The sequence below is a fragment of the Callorhinchus milii genome, unplaced genomic scaffold (assembly GCF_018977255.1).
Source record: "Callorhinchus milii isolate IMCB2004 unplaced genomic scaffold, IMCB_Cmil_1.0 Scaffold4, whole genome shotgun sequence".
Lineage (NCBI taxonomy): Eukaryota > Metazoa > Chordata > Chondrichthyes > Chimaeriformes > Callorhinchidae > Callorhinchus > Callorhinchus milii.
Genome location: NW_024704745.1, coordinates 69459470 through 69481885, shown reverse-complemented (window position 1 = coordinate 69481885; position 22416 = coordinate 69459470). Strand labels below are relative to the sequence as shown.

The following is a 22416-nucleotide window of genomic DNA, read 5'->3' as shown; positions in this document are numbered from 1 at the left end:
ACTGTCTTCTCTTCATTTGATAATTTTTGGATTGCATGTCTCTCCCTTTTCCACCTCATCCACCCTTTGAAATGATGAAGGTTCATGAGTAGAGCTCTGAAATACAAGCTTTGAGGGATAAAAAAAATAGTGTAGTTACTTTGGCGATAACAACATTGGACATATACTTTGCTAGATTCAATCAGATTAGAAAATTGGCATTGAACAGTGGACAAAAGGGGAATTGTAACAATGGGATGTGGTAATGGTGTTCTGACGCACAGAGTTAGCGTGAGTCTAAGGGGAAACATGGAGAACAAAAACAGCATGTGGTAACAGACAAATCTAAAGAACTAAACATAGAAAAGGTCAGTGTGCAATGGATAGAGTTAGGTATATTGATGCTATTTCGATATATAATCTGTATATTTTATATTTTTTAATGAGTTTTACTGACTGAGTGTCCAATTAATATGAAAGATTGGCAGCCAGGAGAACCTCTTCTTTTTCAAATAGTGTTTTTGGTTCTTTGCAGTCCATTGTTGGAAGTGCTGTCCTTCAGATGAGACACTAAACCAATCCTCTGCTTTTTCAGGTGGACATTAAAATCCAATGGCACTACAGTGCAATTTGGTTAATTGAATATTGGATAATTGAATAGTTCAGTTTATTGAATAGAATTTAGAAACTGCAAATCATTTTCATGCCTAATCTAAGAATATAGAGTGGTTAATTGAATACCAGATATACAAATAATTCAGTTTATTGAATAATTTTCCACTCGCTATTTGTATAAAAAACAATTAATCGGAGTCCAGATAAACGCGTAATCCCAAATCATTACTTTGTAGAGTGCAGCACAAAATGTTTATTAATCTGTGTGGCTCGAGCTCCAGGAGATGAGTCTCCTCTTATGTTTAGTCTGGTTATTGAATAATTTGGTTTTTGAATAATTTTCACTGTCAAATTGAGTATGCAATTAACAGAATGTCACTGTATTCATAAAGAGAAGGGAGCTTCTCCCATTGTCCTGGCCAACAATCCCACAGATAATGTGTCATTCACTGTTCGTGGGGACATTGCTGCGTGCAAATTGACTGCCGCGTTCACTTACAAGTACTCAGTCACTACAATTTACGGTAATTACAGTAAATCGCTTAAGACTTCTCAACGATATGATAAGACACTGTATCAAATCCAAGGATTATTATAAGTGCATCAGACAATCACCTCAAGTTCGTATGTTGAGTTTGAACCACAATCGTCTAACCCAGCAATCAGAGTGGTAACACACAAGCCAAACTGAAAACACACTTTATTCTACAATAAAATAAAGTTTTTACTCATGCTGTAAAATTGACTAAATATATTACTCAATAATATATTTATTAATCTTGATAGTTGTGATGTAATATTTTAAATATGTGTTGATAAAGGGTTGCTTTCTGCTACCAGAAAGGCTGGGATTTGCTGAGAAATGATCTGAGGGCCTAATGCCTTCTATTCTGCCATTCAAAAATAGAAACATTATTTCAATTAAAGCAATCAACAGAGAGTTGTGTGTTCTCACTTACTTCACAAGAGACATAATCTGCTATGTGAATTCTAGGTATTTCTTTTGTCAACTGGGTGTCTGACACAAGCGTAAATCCATCACCTTGCTTAACAATCTCCAAAGCCATCTGACAGAACCACTTATGTATGTCACCTATGCATGGAAATGTCCTTGGGTCTGGAATGGGAAGTGCAATTTTTCCTAGGAAGGACATACCTACCTCACGTTATGGCCTGGCTTTGTTGGAAGCGCTCTCAACCTGAATCTCAGTTTATTTGCCAACTCTTAAGTATGGTAATGGATTTCCCTGGCTGACCAAAAGAAAAAGAAACAGGTGTACGTTAAGGATCCCAGGAACTTCAAATTAGTTCTGTATGGTGTAAAATTCTGTAATTAATGTGTTAAATAATATCTCAAATTATATGTGCGATGTTTATATTTTTGAGGCATATGATTAATCTCATATGATGGGAGCTGGGTGTGACTAGTTTTGCAGAAGAAACAAAAGACTGCTTATAAACAACAAACTGTTTTCAATCCTTATCAGTCATTTTCTCATGGAGAAATGGTCTGCAGCTGGAGAGAGAGCTGTGTTGTATTTTTTTTTACAAAGGATCCATCTTGCAAAAGGCAATAAGTGAAAGGTCGCCTAACGGAAGGTATAAATGGAGATTGATTCAGAAAGAGAATCAGACGAAATAATTGAGGAAGAAGAAATGATCGAATTGGACGAGCCATAATAGAATTGGACTGCCATAAATACTTGGATACTTTCGGATAATAAAATTGGACGTCTCATAATACCTGAATACTTACTTTTGGGTGATCGAACTGCGAAATGTACAACAATATTTGGATACCCGTTGAAGAGCTGTTAAAAAGGACACATTAAAATGGACATTAAATTGGACGTTGCTCCTCTATCGCTTCTATAGCATTTGGTTAGATCGTTGTGAAACTGTACATGGTTATGTAAGCATTATTGTGATGTATTCTTTTAATTACTTAAAATTAAACATCCAAGGCTGCACTCTCCACCTCTCAAAGCCAGTGAGGAACCTTGGCGTTCTGCTCGACCCTGAGCTGTCCCTTCTTTCTCATATCTGCGCCACAACTGGCACCGCCTTCCATCATCTCCGGAATATCGCCAGACTACGGCACTACCTCACCCCTCACGCTGCTGAAACTCTGGTCCAAGCCTTTATCACCTCAAGGCTGGACTATGGGAACTCTCTCCTTGCCGGCCTTCCTGGCACCTCCCTCCACAAGCTGCAGGTCATTCAGAACTTTGCAGCTCGTGTACTGTCCCGCACCAGGCTTCGGGACCACATCACTCCCACCCTCGCTCGCCTCCACTGGCTCCCCATCCCCCAGAGGATCGAATTCAAGATCCTCATCCTCACCTACAAGGCCATTCACGGCTTTGCTCCCTCCTACCTCTCCGACCTACTATCCCCCTACCTACCCGCCCATACCCTCCGTTCCTCTGACTCCGGTCTGCTCCACATCCCCCGCCCCAACCACCCTACCATCAGTGGCCGGGCCTTCAGCCTCTCAGCCCCTAGGCTCTAGAACTCCATCCCCCAGTGCCTTCGCCACCTCCTCCCTTTCCTCCTTCAAGGCCAGTCTCAAGACCTCTCTCTTTGACCGCGCCTTCAGCTCTCCTCTCGACTCTCTACCCCCTCCTCGCTCCGTCCCTTCCCTCCCCTCACCCTGACCATTTCCCCCCTGCTCGGGTCCCGACCCAACTGTCCAGCGCCTTGGGACGTCCTCCCGACGTGAAAGGTGCTCTAGAAATGAAATCTTGTTGTTGTTGTACTTATAACTATTACTAACCTGAATTAATAAACATTTATATTTTTGTACAACATTTGTGTCAGTCCTTACGTCAGCGCAGGGTACAAATTTTAATTAACCCTCACAATGGTTTGGAGTTTGAAGAGGGTGGAGCTGGGGAAACTGGTGAGCAGGGCATTGGGAGCATCAATTCTGGAGGTGACAGGCATAGATGAGGGTTTGGGGATATCAAAGTAATGGTGGTGAGCAATGCTGTGAAGCTGGAAGAAAGTGGACTATTCTATTAATCTCTACTATATTTGTCATATTTGAGGTTCACCACAGCATTGGTTTGTAATTTTATGTAATGAAATTCAGCAGGTGGAAGGTAAATGTACATAAGTGCATTGGACATCCGATTTGCATTGAATAATAGTTTTTAACCTTAACGGAAACCTGGCTCACCCCAGGCGACACCTTCCCCCTCACAGAGGCCACACCACCCGGCTACACCTCCCACCACATCCCTCGCCCCAACCGCCGTGGCGGTGCTGTAGCCCTTATCTCAAGGACACCACTTGCCCTATCCCCCTACTCCTCTGGCTCTTTCCCCTCTTTCGAGCACCTCACCCTCTCCCACCCCTCCTTCCTCTCGCTCAAAATCCTCATCCTCTACCGGCCCCCTAAAACCTCTCCCACCTTCATCTCCGATATTTCGACACTTCTTATATCTCTCTGCCTCTGCTCTGATTGCCTCATCATCCTGGACGACTTCAACCTGCACTTCACCCCCTCCTGCTCCATATATCAAATGCAAGGATTATTATTATTATTATTATTATTATCTCCTCAGACTTCTCTTCCCTGCTCTCCTCGCTCAACCTCTCCCTCCACATCAACTCCCCCACTCACAGTCACGGCCACCCACTCGACTTGGTGATCACCCGGGGCCTCAGTGTCTCGCATTCACTATCACCGACAAGGCCGTCTCCAACCACCACTTCATCTCCTTCACCACCTCCACCCCCCTCCCCACCTCCACCAAACCGACCACCATCTTCTACCGCCCCTGGAAGAAGTTACCCCCTAACCGCTGCCTTGGAGTCCTCTGAACTCCCCTCCCTTTGGCCTTCAACCCTCACTGACCCCTCTTCTCCTCTCACCCTGCTCCACAACACCCTCTCCTCCACACTCGATACTCTTGCCCCCATCACCTCCCGTACAGTCTCCTACTCTCTCTCCTCCCCCTGGTTCACCACCCACCTCCGCTCACTGAAGAGCCGGGTCTGGCCGCTAACGCACCTGCCTCAAATCTGGCCTAACTCCACCGACAAATCTGGCTGGAACTCCTCAAAATCTACCGCTCCACTCTAGCCTCGGTCAAGTCGTCCTTCTACACCAGGATAATACTGGAGTCGAAGAGCAATCCCAGGCTACTGTTTTCTACCACATCCCGACTCCTCCGTCCCCCCCGCCACCCCGCGCAGGTCATCTCCTCCAACCTTCACTGCGAGGAGATGCTGGATTTCCTTGAATCCAAAATCAAGGGAATTCGCTCCGCGGTCACTTCCCCTCCAACATCCACCCACCCCCCACTCCCTCCCTCCCACACTCCGACTCCTACCCATCCTCCCCTACACACTTTCGTACCCGTTTCCCCACCCTCTGTCACCAAACTCATCCTATCCCTGAAACCCACCACCTGCTCCCTTGACCCCATCCCCACTCCACTCCTTATCTCCCAGCTCCACCTCCTTGCCCCACATATCACAGACATCATCAACCTGTCCCTCTACTCTGTCTCTGCTCCCAATCCTCTAAAAACTGCCAATATCACTCCCACTTTGAAAAAAACGCTCCCTTGATGCGTCGCAGCTATCAAGCTACCGGCCCATCTCCAACCTCCCCTTCCTGTCCAAGGTCCTGGAACGAGTTGTCACCTCCCAGATGCGCTCTTTCATCTCCACCCATTCATTATTCGATCCCCTTCAGTCGGATTTCCGTGCTGCACATAGCACAGAAACTGCCCTGATCAAGGTCACCAATGACATCCTGACCATCTGTGACCAGGCCTCCTCGACCTATCGGCAGCATTCGACACGGTGGACCAAGCTATCCTCCTCCACCGCTTGTCCTCCTAACTCAACCTTCAAGGCCCTGTCCTTCATTGGTTTAGGTCGTACCTCTCCCACGGTCTTCACATTGTTTGCACGAATGGCTTTTCCTCCAGCCCCCACACTGTCTCGCGCGGTATCCCTCAGGGCTCTGTCCTCGGTCCCCTCCTCTTCACCCTCTTTATGCTCCCCCTTGGTGACATCTTCCGCAGACATGGGGTTAACTTCCACATGTATGCGGATGACACCCAACTCTACCTTTCCTCCTCTACCCTCAACTCCACGACCACCGATGTCCTGACAGCTGCCTGTCCGACATCGAGTCCTGGACGAGAGACAACTTTCTTCAGCTCAACGTGCGTAAAACTGAGGCCCTCCTGATTGGCTCACGTCAGCGCCTCCGCACCTCAGGCGCTGACACCATCAGCATCCAAGGCTGCACTCTCCACCTCTCAAAGCCAGTCAGGAACCTCGGTGTTCTAGTCGACCCTGAGCTGTCCTTTCTCCCTAATATTCGCGCAACAACTGGCACCGCCTTCCATCACCTCCGGATTGTCGCCAGACTATCGCACTACCTTACCCCTCACGCTGCTGAAACGCTTGTCCACGCCTTTATCACCTCAAGGCTGGACTATGGGAACTCTCTCCTCGCCGGCCTTCCCGGCACCTCCCTCCACAAGCTGCAGGTCATTCAGAACTCTGCAGCTCGTGTACTGTCCCGCACCAGGCTTCGGGACCACATCACTCCCACCCTCGCTCGCCTCCACTGGCTCCCCATCCCCCAGAGGATCGAATTCAAGATCCTCATCCTCACCTACAAGGCCATTCACGGCCTTGCTCCCTCCTACCTCTCCGACCTACTATCCCCCTACCCCTTACCCGCCCGTACCCTCCATTCCTCTGGCTCCGGTCTGCTCCACATCCCCTGCCCCAACCGCCCTACCATCGGTGGCCGGGCCTTCAGCCTCTCAGCCCCGAGGCTCTGGAACTCTATCCCCCAGTGCCTTCGCTTGCCTCCTCCCTTTCCTCCTTCAAGGCCGGTCTCAAGACTTTTCTCTTTGACCGTGCCTTCAGCTCCCCTCTCGACTCTCTACCCCCTCCTCGCTCCGTCCCTTCCCTCCCCTCACCCTCACCATTTCCCCCCTGCTCGGGTCCCGACCCAACTGTACAGCGCCTTGGGACGTCCTCCCGACGTGAAAGGCACTCTATAAATGGAATCTTGTTGTTGCTGTTGTTGTTAACTCTTTGACCGCACTTTTGGTCATCTTTCCCCTCTTAACCCCCTCGGCTCCCAGTTCTAGCTCAGGTGATCAGCCTCAGCATCAAGTGGTTTAGGACGTCCTTCCAATGTTAAAAGGGGAAAAATAAATTTGTATTAAAACCAGTATCCCGGCAAGCAGAAGTCTGATGTATGGTGTGACTGGTTATTCATCATTGAGAATGGTGTCTGGGGAAGTGTTGTCTCCAGCACACACAGGGAACTGGTTGGTTGCATTAATACATGTGTTTATTAGCATACACAACCAGAATTTTCACCTGGAAGTATCTTGCTTTTATTAATGTAAGAATTGTAAACTATAAAATTTGGCATTAAACAGAAATTAATGCCTCTGTATCTCTTTTTCTGTTAATGTCTCCTGCTTTCTCTCTGCTGTCAGTCTAGAAAATGCAGCAACTTTGAAATGCTGGTTCTCAATCAATACAGATCATTGGCCTGGAGCTCAATGCCCAAATAAATACTATAGTTTGCAAATGAGTTGCAAATAGACTGCAAGTCATCGCCACTCCCTCCATTTTATTTTCTGTGGCAGTTGAAAAACATTCTGCTCAAGCCATGGACATACAGTATGTTAACTCCATGAATTATGAAAAATTTAGCTATGTTTTTGGAAATGTCATTGAGAAATGCCCACTGGTTGCAGCTGCAGTTTGGTCGAAACGTCCATTTAAAGACATTCTTGACTTGGAAAATAACATAGAAGAGTTTATTGATTCTCTGCCTCAGTCAGGTAAGAAATCGAACAACATGTTAATTTAAAAACCTAACTGACACAGTTTGTGGAGTCCTGTAGCTCAGTGGTTGCAGCACTCGCCTCATAAGTGAGAGACCTGGGTTCGATTCCCAGCAGGGCAAAACGTTGGATAAGTTTTCTTACTCTACACGCCTCTGTTTACCCAGCAGTAGCTGGGAACCCGGTTATTAGTCAATTGGCAGATCGCTTTTCTGGGGGTAATAATACCTTAAAAAAAAATTAATTTGTCACTCAATCCACAACTGTTGGTGGGATACTGTTGTGCGCAATTGGCTGCTGCGTTTCGCCCACAAAATATACAATTAATTCACTTTACAGTATATTCTGTGACGCTTTGAGACGTCACAAAGACATGATAAGGCGCTATCTCAAATGCAAGGATTATTATAAGATTATTATAATTTAGTAAAAACGTGATTAGCATTAAGCAGAGTTGAATTGAGCAATATCTACTATCAGGCTCTGCTAACGAGCCATTAGGGAAAAATTGTATCTGAGTCTAGATTTAATTCTATTGTCTAGAATTTATCAGTTTTTGTGGTCAATTTTCTAAAGTTCTTCGAAAAATCTTTCAAAATCTGTCTCACTGTGGTGCTTCCCACAGAACCAAGACTGACCTGGTCAAAGTCACAAACAACATTCTCTGCCTACTTGTCCTTGATTACTCTGCCACCTTCGACACTGTTGACCATTCTGTCCTTCTCTTCCTCCTCTCCGCTCAGCTCGACCTTCACGTATCTGTCCCTTCCTTGTTTCATTCAGAATAACTGCTGTCTTGACGGATTGTCTGTTGGACATTAAGTCCTGAACGAGAGCTAAATTTTTCCAGTTGAATGTCAACAAGACAAAGGCTCTCCTCCTTTTCACCTCAGGTGGTGATAGCATCAATTTGCACAGATGCACAGTCTACCTCAGAGAGCTGATGTGCAACCTCAGTTCAACTCTTTTGTTCAACTCTCAACTGTTCTTTGAACCTCACATCATGCTCTGATCCATTCAGCTTTTCCTTACTTCTGCAACATCTACCAACCTGCCCCTCCCTCTGCTTGGCAGGAACTGGCTCCATGTCCCCGACTCTGCCCACCTCACCAATGACAGAAGGGCTTTCAGCCTATCTGTCTCCACTCTCTGGAACTCTATCCTTCTTCTTTGACCCTACATTCGGTCATCTTCCCCCCACTTCAATTCCACTCACCTAGGCCATCACTGCTCCCGAACCCAACCCACTGCTCGGGTGCAAACCCTCGACTAACCAGTGGCATGGGACATCTTCCCAACATGAAAGGCACTATTATAAATGCAACTTGTTCTTGTTATTTAGAATTAAGACTGTATTTAAGATTTTTTCCAAATTCTGAAAGCTCTGAATTGCTCAATAAACAGAATAAATCTAGACTCTGGTTAAATTTACCCCCACACATTTCTCAGATGAATACATTATCCACTTTTAAAATGTCCCACTGTTTGTGATGTGCATTATCCCTGCTGATGGTAAGGCAGATATCTAACATGTGGGATCCCCTCATCTAGCTTAAAAGCCTCCAAACCAAAAAACTGAGAATTCTGCATTGGTATGGTTTCCATTTGTCTAGTATTGAGTGCCCACGCTCCCCCCAGAGAGATAAACCATGTTTAGGTGCAGGTTGGCAAGGAACTGAAACCTCCAGCAAACCGCTTCCTCGTTTAGATAAACGGCCAGTGTGTGTGTGTGTGTGTGTGTCTGTGTCTGTGTGTCTGTGTGTCTGTGTCTGTGTCTGTGTGTGTGTGTGTCTGTGTCTGTGTGTGTGTGTGTCTGTCTGTCTGTGTGTCTGTGTCTGTCTGTCTGTGTCTGTCTGTGTGTGTGTCTGTCAGTCTGTGTGTGTGTGTGTCTGCCTGTCTCTGTTTGTCTGTCTGTGTGTGTATGTCTGTATGTCTGTCTTTTGTGAAGTCCTGTTGCTCAGTGGTTAGAGCACTCGCTTTGCAAGCAAGAGACCTGAGTTCAATTCCAGGCAGGGCGAAACCTTGGGCAAGTTTCCTTACTCCACACGCCTAATAATAATCCCTCCAAAAAAACAAAAACAATAATAAATTGGTAATTTTCAATCCACGACTGTTTGTGGGACATTGCTGTGCGCAATTGGCTGCCAAGTTCGCCCACAAATATATAGTCAATTCACTTTACAGTGTGTTCTGTGAAGTGCTTTGGGACATCCTCCCGACGTGAAAAGCGCTATATTAAATGCAAGGATTATTATTATTATTATAACAAAGCTTGAAGATTCGAGAGCGTACAAAGAGCTGGAGTTTAACCAGTTAGAACTGCACTGCCTGTGCACTATTATTGCAGTGCACCAATAAGGCTCTCATTGCTTCTGTAGCTGATACTACTGTACAGAGTTTGATTATCCATTTCCAGGTCACTTTAGAGCAACTGAGCTCCAAAGAGAAGCTGCTTATCTGTCCCAGAATGAGGGTAGTAACTAATTGGTCATTGGACATATGACAAGTGCACTTTTGACTCCTTGCTAGACGGACAGGGAAGATGGAGAATTAAAACCCAGGCCTCAGCTAATCTGCTGTTGCTGCTCAAGTATGTCACCAGGGCTCTTAGTTTCCATTAACTGTACAGTACAGTGAACCCATGCCAGCAGGATGCTTATAGACAGCGCATAAAAAGACAGAGATAGAGATTATCATCCCAGTAGACTGAGTGGGATTTGAATACAAGATCCGAAAATGAAAGAGCAGCAAGGTCTCTACCCATGAGCTTGTTCCCAAATATATAACAATGTGGAGCTGGGGTTCATACTATTGCTCCATGATGTATTGGGATTGTGAAAAAAAAGCAACCTCCTGATTTCAGCGTTCTGCATATACACAGCTTGGCACAGAAACATGGCGGTAATTTTTAAAAATACGACTGTATGAAAGAGCCGATCGCACAACAACTACTTTGATATCTTTAAAGATTAGGAAATAGCACACATGCAAAACGGCAACTGATAAGAGGCAAAAGAATAACTGTTACAAAGGCATTAAAAGGAGAGATTACATGTTTAAAGATCCAATGGGTCTTTCACAGATTGTGAAACACTATGGTTGAACAAACATGGGTGAAGCCGTTAAAAGGCGTCCAACTTGAGTTCAAGTCGGTAAAAACAGCTAAGGCTTGGGATTGGTAAAGTTCATGTTAGGGTCTGTTGGGTGGAAGGTGCCTAACAAAAGGTAAACCCCTGCTCCTGAAGTTTGCATTGGGCTTGGCTGGAACACTGTAGAAAGCCAAGGGTAGAGAGGTCAGAGTGAGAGTGCAAGGGGAACGAGTGGGAGTGGCAGCTGAATCATACAGAGGTCAGGATCATGTTGATCATCTGAAGCAAGTTGTTTGACAAATTGGTTACACAATTTGCTTTTGATCTTGATGACATGGAAGAGATTGCAACAAAATCAATAGATACAGTATATGAGAATAAGCGAACTGGTGTGAATCGCTGTCTCACAGGAAAAGAGAGTTTAGGACAGTATTGTGGGAGTACCAAAAGGACAGATGTTGCATCTGCTCAGTTGCAAACAAACATGCCTGGGAAGAGCAGGTCATAGTTGGCTGGGGTGTTTGGGTAAATGAAGGAGTCATAGTGGGTTTCCTAAAAGCAGTCCGACGTGTCTGGTGCAGGAATCGAGTTGAAGAAGCAGATATTGCTAGAAGATCTAGTGGAATCTGCTTTGATGGAAGGTGAAGGCAATAACGGAGTTTAATAGACCTTACATTTGGTGCAGCACGTTTCACGTCAAGAGGATGTACCAAAGTTTGCACAGGATATACTGTTTACTGTAAACAGGTGACTGTGTGTTTTATGGGTGAATGCAGCAGTCAAAATTCACACATCAATGTCCCACAGACAGCCATGGCATGAGTGACCAGTCTTTTATTTGGGAGAGTGTTGGTCAGGACATTGGGAGAAGCTCCCTTCTCTTTTCAAATAGTGCAATAGGATATTTAATATCCACCTGAGTAGGCAGACAAGACCTGTTTAATATCTCATCGTTAGGCCCCCAGCACTGCATTGAAGCATCAGCCAAGTCTATATAAGCTCAGAGTCCCGATGTGAGGCTTGAACCCACAAATTTCTGACTCAGAGGCAAGAATGTTATCAACTGAGCCAGGCTGACACACAATGATTTTATGTCGGGTAATTTTATGATGTAATTGAAATTAAGATAAAAAGATACAAGATAATGTGTTTTCATGGTAATACTACCAACAGTTTATTGCGATAATTACCCTTCACAAATATTTGAATTGCACATAAGCAGTTGTTATTTACAGGTATAATGGCCAAGGTTTAGCATCTACTTATTTCTGTAGATTAGGTATAGAAACGTGGTTCAACAGGCGGCTCGCGGGCGGCAATCAGCCCGGTGGGTGATTTTATCCGGCCTGCGACTATTTACATTCCAACTTCTGCTCCCTCCCTTCCTGGTGAACGTCCTCCCATAAGGAATCCAGCCCGTGGCAGCCAAAAGATTGGACCATCCTGAGGTATAGTATTGTAGAAGTAAAGGAAGATCACATTTTATTGATATTAAATAAAATAGATAATTTATTACATTGGGAAATCTAAGATCCAACATATCTTCACGTGGGATGCTATTGTCCACAAATGCATACTTCATCGTGAAGCCTGTAACATTTCCTAACTGATGTGTTTATGTCATACTCAGGTGACCAGAACAATGCTGAACAATATGGACCTCTGTATATAACTCAGTCAATAGCATTCTTGTCTCTGAGTCAGAAGTTTGTGGGTTCAAGCCTCATGTCAGGACTTTGAAGTCACAGTCCAGGCTAATACACAGTCTGGTGTTACCCCAGCACTGTATTGCAGTAACATCCTCCTGATACTATATAGATGTAAATTATCTCACAAGTGAGAGGGCTGAGTTTGATTCACAGGCAGGGCAAAACCTTAGGCAAGTTTACTTATTCCAAACACCTCAATTTTCCTAGCAGTAAGTAGGGACACAGTTGTTAGCTGATTGATGGATCACTTTCCGGGGTAAATAATCCTTTCAAAAAAAATAGCAATAATTATTTGGTCACTCAATCCATGACTGCTGTCCGCAATTGGCTGTCACATTTCATCCACAAAGTATACAATCACATATAAGTGTTGTGACAATGTAGGTGATCCACAATGATTCAATCCAGTGTGTACATTCTTATGTTTGATTATTGTCCGCGTATCTCTAATTAAACCTTTTCTCCAGTGATGGATTTATGTTGATGTGGTTTTGCAAAACCGGCTGCCACTCTTACTGCTGTCAAAACTGTCCTGTTTGTAGCTTGGGGTGGTTTCTATAGTACCTGTATCAATGCAAGCTACAGTGCATGCAAACAATAATTGGTTTACTTGGGTAACTGTTTTTTTGGTCAACCAGGGATGAGACACATGCAAAAATGCAGCACGACTGCTGAAGAGTACCCCGGCCAGGCTGAGAATTCCACATATGTACACATTTAAATATGGAAATTTCCCTTTGAATGATGGAATGTTCATTCTGTCCCTGGAGGGATGCAGCTGCTTACCTAATAGGTGGAGGTTGGTGAGAACAAGGACCTGAGGACAAGAAAGTTGGCATCCAGATACTGCTGGAGTTTAACTGGTCAAGCTTTGCCCCGCTCACTGCTTGTACAGCCAGAACCATTCGGTGGTTAGAGCACTCGCCTCGCAAGCGAGAGACCTGGGTTCGATTCCCGGCAGGGCAAAATTTTCCTTACTCCACACGCCTCTGTTTACCTAGCAGTAAGAAGGAACCTTGTTGTTGGTCGATTGGCGGATCGCTTTTCCAGGGGTAATAATAAATTCAAAAAAAATAAAAAATGAGTCACTTCAATCCATGGCTCTTTGTGGGACACTGGTGTGTTCTGCTGCGTTTTGCCCACAAAATATATAGTCAATTCACTTTACAGTATATTCTGTGAAGTGCTTTGAGATGTCTGAAAGTCGTGATAAGGTGCTATATCCAATACAAGGATTATTATTGTTATTATTATATTACTTCTTAGGGCTTTGGCTTATAGGGTTAACAACAAAATTACATTTGTATAGCACCTTTCACGTCGGGAGGATGTCCCAAGACGCTGGACAATCAGTGTTTCGGACTCAAGCTGGGGGTCAGGATTGGGGAGGGTGGAGGGCAGGGGGGGAAATAAGGCAGAGTCGAAGAGGAGGGTCTTGAGATGGGTCTTAAAGGAGGCAAGGGAGGGAGGTGAGGCGGAGGCACTGCAAGATGGAATTCCAGAGGGTGGGGCCAGAGTGGCTGAAGGTCTGCCCACCAATGCTGAAGCCGGCGAGGCATGGGCTGTGAAGCCAGCCAGAGCCCGCTGAGCAGAGGGAGCGGGCAGGCTGGTAAGGGGTTAGGAGGTCACAGAGGTGACCACAGAGGTAGGGGGTTAGGAGGTCACAGATTGGCAGGTAAAACAACTAAAGAGCAGTGGGAAGTCTTCAAAGATGAGATAGCTCAGGGACAGAATAAATACATTCCCACAAAAGGGAAAAGTAGGGCTTCCAAACCTCCCTGAATGAGAAAGGTAATTGTATCTAGAATGAAGCAGAAATAGGAGGCGTATGACAAATGTCAAACCCAAGATACAGAAGACAACCAAATAGAATATAGGAAGTGCAAAAGAGGTTTAAAAAAGGAAGTAAGAGAGGCAAAAAGATTATACGAAAAAAGGTTACCGGGTAACATAGAAGGGAATTCTAAATTATTTTACAAACATATCAAGAAAAAAAGGTTAGTCAAAGGTAGGGTGGGGCCAATTAAGGACCAAGCGGGAAATCTTATTGTAGAGGCAGAGGACATGGCTAATGTGCTGAATGAGTACTTTGCATCTGTCTTCACAAAAGAAGTGGATGCACCAAATGCCGCAGTATCGGAGGAGAGAGTAGAGAAAATGGATAGGATAAGTATAAACAGAGAGGAAGTTGGAAGAGAGGTTGATTGCGCTGAAGGTAGATAAGTCGCCCGGTCCGGACGGGATGCAACCAAGGTTACTATGGGAGGCACGGGTACAAATAGCAGAGGCTTTGGCTATAATTTTTCAATCTTCATTGGACACAGGAGTGGTGCCAGAGGACTGGAGAGTGGCCAATGTGACTCCTCTGTACAAAAAGGGACAGAAGGATAAACCTGGGAACTACAGGCAGTCAGCCTAACATCAGTCGTGGGGAAACTCCTGGAGACTATAATCAGGGACAGAATAAATCTTCACTTAGAAGAATATGGGTTAATTAGGGACAGCCAACACGGATTTGTTAAAGGCAAATCTTGTCTAACAAATCTAATAGAATTTTTCGATGAGGTAACGGAGAGGGTGGATAAAGGTAGTGCAGTTGATGTAGTTTATATGGACTTTCAAAAGGCATTTGACAAAGTGCCACACGAAAGACTTGTAAGAAAGATAGAAGCCCATGGTATAAAAGGAATAGTGGCAGCATGGATCCAGAACTGGCTGGGAGACAGAAAGCAGAGAGTTGTGGTGAACGGCTGCTTTTCTGACTGGAGGGAAGTGTACAGTGGCGACCCCCAGGGATCGGTATTAGGACCGTTGCTCTTCTTAATATACGTAAATGATCTGGACTTGGGTATAGCAAGTACCATTTCCAAGTTTGCAGACGACACAAAGTTAGGTACAGTGGTAAACAGTGAGAAGGATAGCAGCCAACTGCAGGAAGACATAGACAGAATGGTAATGGGCAGACACATGGCAGATGAGTTTCAGTGTGGAGAAATGCGAGGTAATGCATTTTGGTAGAAAGAATGAGGGGAGGCAATACAGACTGGTAATACAATCTTAAGTGGAGTAAAAGTACAGAGAGACCTGGGGGTGCAGGTAAATGAATCTTTGAAGGTGGCAGGACAGGAAGATAAAGCTGTAAAAAGGGCATATGGGATACCTGGCTTTATAAATAGGGGCATAGAGTACAAGAGTCAGGAGGTTATGATTAACCTATATAAAACACTGGTTAGGCCTCAGTTAGAATACAGCGCCCAGTTCTGAGCACCACACTATAGGAAGGATGTTAAGGCATTGGAAAGGGCTCAGAGGAGATTTACGAGGATGGTACCAGGAATGAGGGACCTTGATTATGAGGAAAGGCTAGAGAGGCTGGGATTATTCTCATTGGAGAGAAGGTTACGAGGAGACCTAATAGAGGTCTTCAAAATCATGAGGGGATTTGATAGGTTAGAAAGGGAAAAACTGTTTCCACTAATGAATGTGTTGGTGACTCGAGGTCACAGATTCAAAATAGTATCTAAAAGAAGCAGAGGGGAGGTGAGAAGAAAGAAGAAATTTTTTTCACGCAGCGAGTTGTTCGAATCTGGAACGCATTGCCTGAAAGGATGGTGGAGGCCAATTCGATAACAACTTTTAAAAATGCGGTGGATGGGTATTTGAGGAGGACGGGTTTGCAGGGTTATGGGGAAAGGGCTGGGAAGTGGGATTGACATTGCATTGCTTTATTCAAAGACCCCGCACAAACTCGATGGGCCGAATGACCTCTTTTTGTGCTGTGCGAATCTATGATTCTATGGTTCTATGATTCTAGGTAGTGGGTAGCAAGGCCATAGAGGGTTTTGAAGGTGAGGACTAGGATCATGAACTGCAGCCTCTGTGTGATGGGAAGCCAGTGGAGTTGGGTGAGGATGGGGGTGATGGAGACATAAAGCTTGGTGCGGGAGAGGCCATGGGCTGCAGAGTTCTGGATGATCTGCAGCCTATGGAGGGATGTGTTGGGGAGGCCGACAAGCAGGGAGTTTGCATAGTCGAGCTTGAATGTTATGAAAGCGTATAACCAAGAGCTGAATGGGAAGAATCCTAGCCTCCAATGACTGATATGCCCCTCCAATTTCTGCCAGGCTGGCTGGTCTGTCATCAGTAGTGTCTTGTGGTACTGTGGACCAACCTGGCTCAGGAACCAGACTAAAGAGACCACCATAAAGGATTGACTTGATTTGGAATTGCATTAGCAAGTGTGTCACCTTGTTGCCAGCCCAACTCCAAGTAGACCCTGTTCACCTCCTTCCGCAAATAGGACGACAGTCACAAGGTAGCCATTAGATATTAGGATTAGGGTATAGGTTTGAGCACTCACTGGATGGATAACAGGTACCACAAACTCCTTGCAAGCCTCTTTGTGGGCAGCACAACTCAGCATAAAATACATGAGAGCATGTCACAATCCTCACAGCTCAGACACATAACCCTATCCACTGAGCAATGGTTCCACCAGTTGGAGTGAAGAGTTCAGCATCAGTCAAGGTAGATACCAAGTCCTTAATATATGAGCATGTGTTCCTGTGGCCACCAGAGGTAGTAGGAGTGAAAACAATTTCCTGATCTGCATGCAAGAAGTTGCATTTTGATAACTCCTTATCACATTAAAACGTCTCAAAAAATTACTATCAAGTAATTATGACAGTCTTTATAGGAACAATTTTTCTGGAAAACTGTCAACCAGGAAACTCCTTCCTCTTTTTGAATCATGTGATTTTTTGGGTTCAGCCGTGTATCCAACATATGTGGAAACCCATCATTATGCTTAAGAGCATCTAAACCAAACTGAGACTTCCATGCACCCACCTATACATGGAAATTCTAGAGATGTTTATTGGAATGAATGTGCACTCTCTCCCTGGAGGGACGAATCCTGCTTACCTAATTCTGAAAAGTATTAGGCACAGGTTCGTAAGAACCAAGGCTTGGGGACACCAGAGTGTTCATTGGGGGTACTGCTGGAGTTTAACCAGCTAAAACCACATAGCTTGCCATTGAGAGCACTGCCTGGCAAGCTTTATCACTGCCGGTCCAGCTAGGACCACCCTACCATTAGGGCTTTCACTTGCAGGGGTAACAGGAGCTGAGTAGAAGAATCACTGGCCCCAGTGACTAGTCTGCTCTTCTGCCTACCTGTGCTATCATCAGCAGTGCCCTGGAATACTGTGGTACCACTTGGCTCATGAACCAGACTACCAAGACCATCGCTGAGAGCTGACTTGACTCCAACATTCTGTTGTCAAGCATGTCACCTCGGAGCCAGTTCAGCCCCAAAGGGGACCCCAATTACCTCCCACAAAATATACAGTCAATTCACTTTACGGTATAGTCTGTGAAGTGCTTTGAGGTGTCTCAATGACATGATAAGGCTCTATATCAAATGCGAGGATTATTATTATTATTATTATCGCTGTTCATGGGACCTTGCTGTATACTAGTAAATCACTTTGACACGTTCAGCATAATATAGGACTATAAAAAAAGTTCTTCCTTTATTATTGTGTGAAATGCTTCTAGATGTTTTGACGTGATAAGATGGTATAAATATTCCAGTTGTCGCTTTTTATTTTAATAGATTTGTCTCATCGACAAAAGCATCTCGAATCTGTAATATGATACTCGGTCCGTAGATGGCGCCATACACCATATCTTGCATCGAAGGATCTTTGTGTGTCATTCCACTGGTGATTGATCAGTTGTTACCTGCTATCTGTACTGTAGTAATTTAAACAAATTAGGATAAGGGTTAGTGTTATTTCATTATTTTAAAAGATTGCCCGAATACTACTATAACTCACATTCTGATATTTTCTACCATTCACTATTCTACCAGTCAAAATACATAAATAATTTTATAATAATAATAATAATCCTCGCATTCGATATAGAGCTTTTCACGTCTTCTTGACATCTCAAAGTGCTTCACAGAATATGCTGTAAAGTGAATTGACCATACATTTGTGGGCGAAATGCGGCAGCCAATTGCGCACAGATAATGTCCCACAAACAGTCGTGGGTTGAAAATGACCAATTTATTATTGTTTTTTGTTTTGGAGGGATTATTATTTTTGCCCACAAATATACAGTCAATTCACTTTACAGTATGTACCTTGATAGGATAGCTAAATAGGGAAAAGGATGAATTTCTCAGTGAGCAGATAACTGTGGGCAGTGACTTAAGACTTTCTCTCCAGAATCCACGAATCATTTTTGCCTATATGATGACCAAGATCATGGCTGTAAACTGAGTCCCACTCCAAATACAATTGCAGTTAACATTTCTAATGAGTCAGAGAGGAGCCATTAGATCAATATAAAAGACAAAGTTACTGTAGTAGAAGCATCAATGAGGGAAATGAATGGGGAATTCCAGATTTACAGCATGACATAAAACTGGTTATTGATTATTGATCTGAAGCAACGTTTATTTAGCTTCATTTACAGATATTAATTGATTTAACATTAACTGAGGAGAACATTATTTCTGGTAACTGGGATCTCTTTCTTGAAGAGACTTAATGAAGAAATCTATCACCATATTTAAGAGTATTCAAACCAAGATGATGGGGCGGCGGGCGGTTCAACATACGTATGGAACCTACCCATGGAAATTTCTATGTGTCTGGAATTGGATATGCGCTCTCTCTCTCTCTTTGAAAGGACAACAACAACTTGCATTTGTATAATGTCATTCACACGGGGTAGTGTCCTGGAACGCTTAAGAAGGACACATGCTTCTTATTCAATTCTTACCTATTAGGCAGGTTGGTGAGAGCCAAGAAATCTTTTCGAATTCAAGAGCCTCTCAGCCCCTAGGCTCTGGAACTCTATCCGCCAGTGCCTTCGCCTTGCCTCCTCCCTTTCCTCCTTCAAGACCGGTCTCAAGACCTTTTTCTTTGACCGTGCCTTCAGCTCCCCTCTCGACTCTCTACCCACTCCTCGCTCCCTCCCTTCCCTCCCCTCACCTTGACCATTTCCCCCCCAATTCTCGGGTCCTGACCCAACTGTACAGCACCTTGGGACGTCCTCCCGACGTGAAAGGCGCTCTATAAATGGAATCTTGTTGTTGTAGTTGTTGTTTGTGAAAAATATCTTTGTAAGAAATTTTGCCCACAAATATATAGTCAATTCGCTTTACAGCATATTCTGTGAAGTGCTTTGAGATGTCGAGAAGACGTGAAAAGCGCTGTATCAAATGCAAGGATTATTATTATTAATATTATAGCAATAAGGAACTTGCAAGGATAAAATAATGTGTTATAATCTGAAAGCCATTTCTTTTCATATCTGACATGGCTTCTGATCAATGATGCTCACAATAATAATGTGTACTGCAATTGCCCACGAAACACATATAGTCACTACTTTGCAGTGTCTCTTGTGAAGTGCTTTGGGAAGTCCTCTCAATTTGAAAGGTTCTACACCAAATGTAAAGATTATTATTACAGTTGATACAGTACCTTTCATGTCTGGAGGATGGTACATCACAGGAGTTACTGTAAAGTGTATTTTGTAGGCAAACGTGGCCACTGGTGTCCACAAGAGGGAAAAGGAAGAGTAACTTTACCAAAAGCCATTAGGCCCATCTCCAAGTGGGAGTAATTGCCCCACCCCCTTAGTTTTTGCTAAGCATACCTTATATATATTGCTGACCCTCACCTCGATCGATGACTTTCTGGTTAATTTAGTTCTAATGTCGACCTGAATTTCCAGATGGAGCCTTGGTTTAACATCTTCATCTGAAGTACCGGACCTTCAACAATGCAGCACTCCCCCCAGCACTGCATTGATGTGTCAGCCGAGACTACAGGAGTTCAAAGTCCTGACGTGGGCTTGAACACAACCTTATTTATTATTCTTTAATTGTGGGCTAGTGCACCTTGGACAAAAGATTACACTCTTAGAGATAATACTCCCTGAGATATGCAATCTCGCTGTTTGAACTGGCTCTGAGGAAACATACCTGGAAAAGCCAGGCAAATCCACCCTAATCACAAGCATATCTGACTCACTCGAAACTTGTATTGTACGTGTTCCCCTCAACTCTCGGAACCAAAGATCTCACAGAGGGAGAGGTCTTAGGCGGACAAGTCCAATGACACTTGTGAGAGTGTTTTACGAGCTCTGAGGTTACTGCATTTTTTGGAGGTCAGAGGGGTGGGTGTCTGACACATGCGGAAACCACGCCTAAGAGTATCCAAACCAAACTGAGAATTCCATGGATCCCACCGCCACGTGGAAATCCCGGAGAGAGATTGTTGGAGTGGAAATGCGCGCTCTCTCCCTGGAGGGATGCATCCTGGAGGTTGCTGCTCAGGGTAGAACATGTCCCCGGTGTGTGTGTGGGGTGGGGGTGGGGGGGATGGTAACAGAACCGCAATTGGAAATCAAATGGGAGTTTTACCCTCGAAATTGGACTCCAGGTGGCACTGCAGGACAGCGTTTCCGATTCACCTATAAATCACTGATGTTAAATTATCATGTCGTTATAGTTGCACCTCGTATCCTGTCAATTACTGCCAATTACAATTTTACAGCTTGTTTTATATCATTTCTAAATACATTTTGATAAAAGAGTATTGGTGAGCACATGGACCGTGTTACCCACCTGCGCGCTGGAAGCCAATGCACTGATCACATCAGTATTATTGTGAGCCAAACTCGAGCCTTGTTTTACACTGAAGGAATGAGGAAAGTGCCCATCAGAGGCGGAAAGTTCAAAAACCTGGCATTTTAGCAGGAGCGACTCGTGTGTCTTTTTTTTATTGGAAACGTTTAAGAACAATTCAATATGTTGCTGAGGTTGAAAAGAAAGTGTTGGGAGACTGGGGACACCTGAGCCTCTCAGACTGCCATTAAAACATCCCGCAATGTTTTGCAGGAACTGAGATATTTGCAATAAAGAAATGAAACCTGCAAAGAGAGACTGCTGATTAACAGTGAGTTAAATAACGAGGCAGATTCCCAGGACAACACTTTATCACCCGCATGATATTTCGCTAATTCACTGATATAACTACTATTATTATATTATTATTATTATGATGATGATAACACGAGAAATGCTGCCGCCTGTTGTTTTATCAGTTTCCCCCAATACGACTAAAAAGTGTTGCAAAAAATTAGAATTTAAATCTAAGGAGAAATTCTCTAATTTATCGCAAGTCTAAACCTTTTTTGTGTGTTTGAATTTCGTCATTAAATTCATGATTTGGTTCATTTTAAAAAAAACCTTATTGTTGCTGCCCACGTTATTAAAGTTATTTTTTTTCTGGAAAGCCTAAAAAAAATGAAATGCAAAAGAAGGAAGAGGGGTGGTGGGTGGGGGGGGGTGGGGGTGGGGGGTGATATTTCCCTGCGTGTGTTTTTTTTTTACGTGAGTTTTTTCTATCTGGAAGTGTTTGAAGGGGGAAGAGGGAATTCTTATACTCCCTGGATGTCCCTACACAGGAGGTTTTTTTTCTATCTGGGGATCGTAAGGGAAAAGAGTGGCTCCTGATAGTTAGTGTGATTTGGACTCATTCCCTGGAATGGTTACCTGAGTTTCTCTGCGTGTTTTTGAAGGGAAAGAGGGGATTTTGCGATGCCATCCTGACCTTGCGGGGAAGGACTTCCTGAGTGGATCCCTGACGGTGGAATCCCAGGGGGAGCAGAGGAGCGCAGGACTGACCACCCTGACCCCCGGCCAAGTGTCCCAACTCCAGCAGCTCAACACCTCCTACAGGGACAGGTTCCACTTCCCCTTCGTCGTCTGCGCCAGGAAGAGCGACAAGGACACCATCATCCAGCAGCTCAGCCTGAGGGTTCACAACCCCCCCGAGCAGGAGCTCCTCATCGGCATGGAAGAGGTCAAGAAGATCTGCCACCTGCGTCTGCTCGATATCTTCGACCAAGTCAGCCGCCTGTAATAATAATAATAATAATTATTATTATATTATTATTATCATCCTTGCACTTGATATAGCGCCCTATCACGTCGTGGAGCCGTCTCAAAGCGCTTCACAGCATATCCTGCGAAGTGAACCCGACTGTGTGTGTTGCTTATAATAAGAGAAATCAGACACCTGCAAAATAAAAAACTTCGGATTTGTTAATTTCACTCGCAATATACGTATAAATAACGCCCCAAATGACACCGCT

The 22416-nt window shown here is 44.3% G+C and overlaps 1 protein-coding gene and 1 non-coding gene across 2 annotated transcripts; both read left to right on the top strand.

The window, feature by feature from the left end:
- Positions 1–7232: 7232 nt before the first annotated feature.
- urad (ureidoimidazoline (2-oxo-4-hydroxy-4-carboxy-5-) decarboxylase) lies at positions 7233–22207 on the top strand. Its single transcript, XM_007900607.1, has 2 exons — positions 7233–7433; positions 21841–22207. Exons 1-2 carry the CDS (start codon positions 7259–7261, stop codon positions 22182–22184), a joined length of 519 nt encoding a protein of 172 aa, XP_007898798.1. The 5' UTR covers positions 7233–7258; the 3' UTR covers positions 22185–22207.
- trnam-cau lies at positions 7487–7558 on the top strand. The gene has a single exon. It is a non-coding gene; the product is annotated as a tRNA-Met (tRNA).
- Positions 22208–22416: the final 209 nt, after the last annotated feature.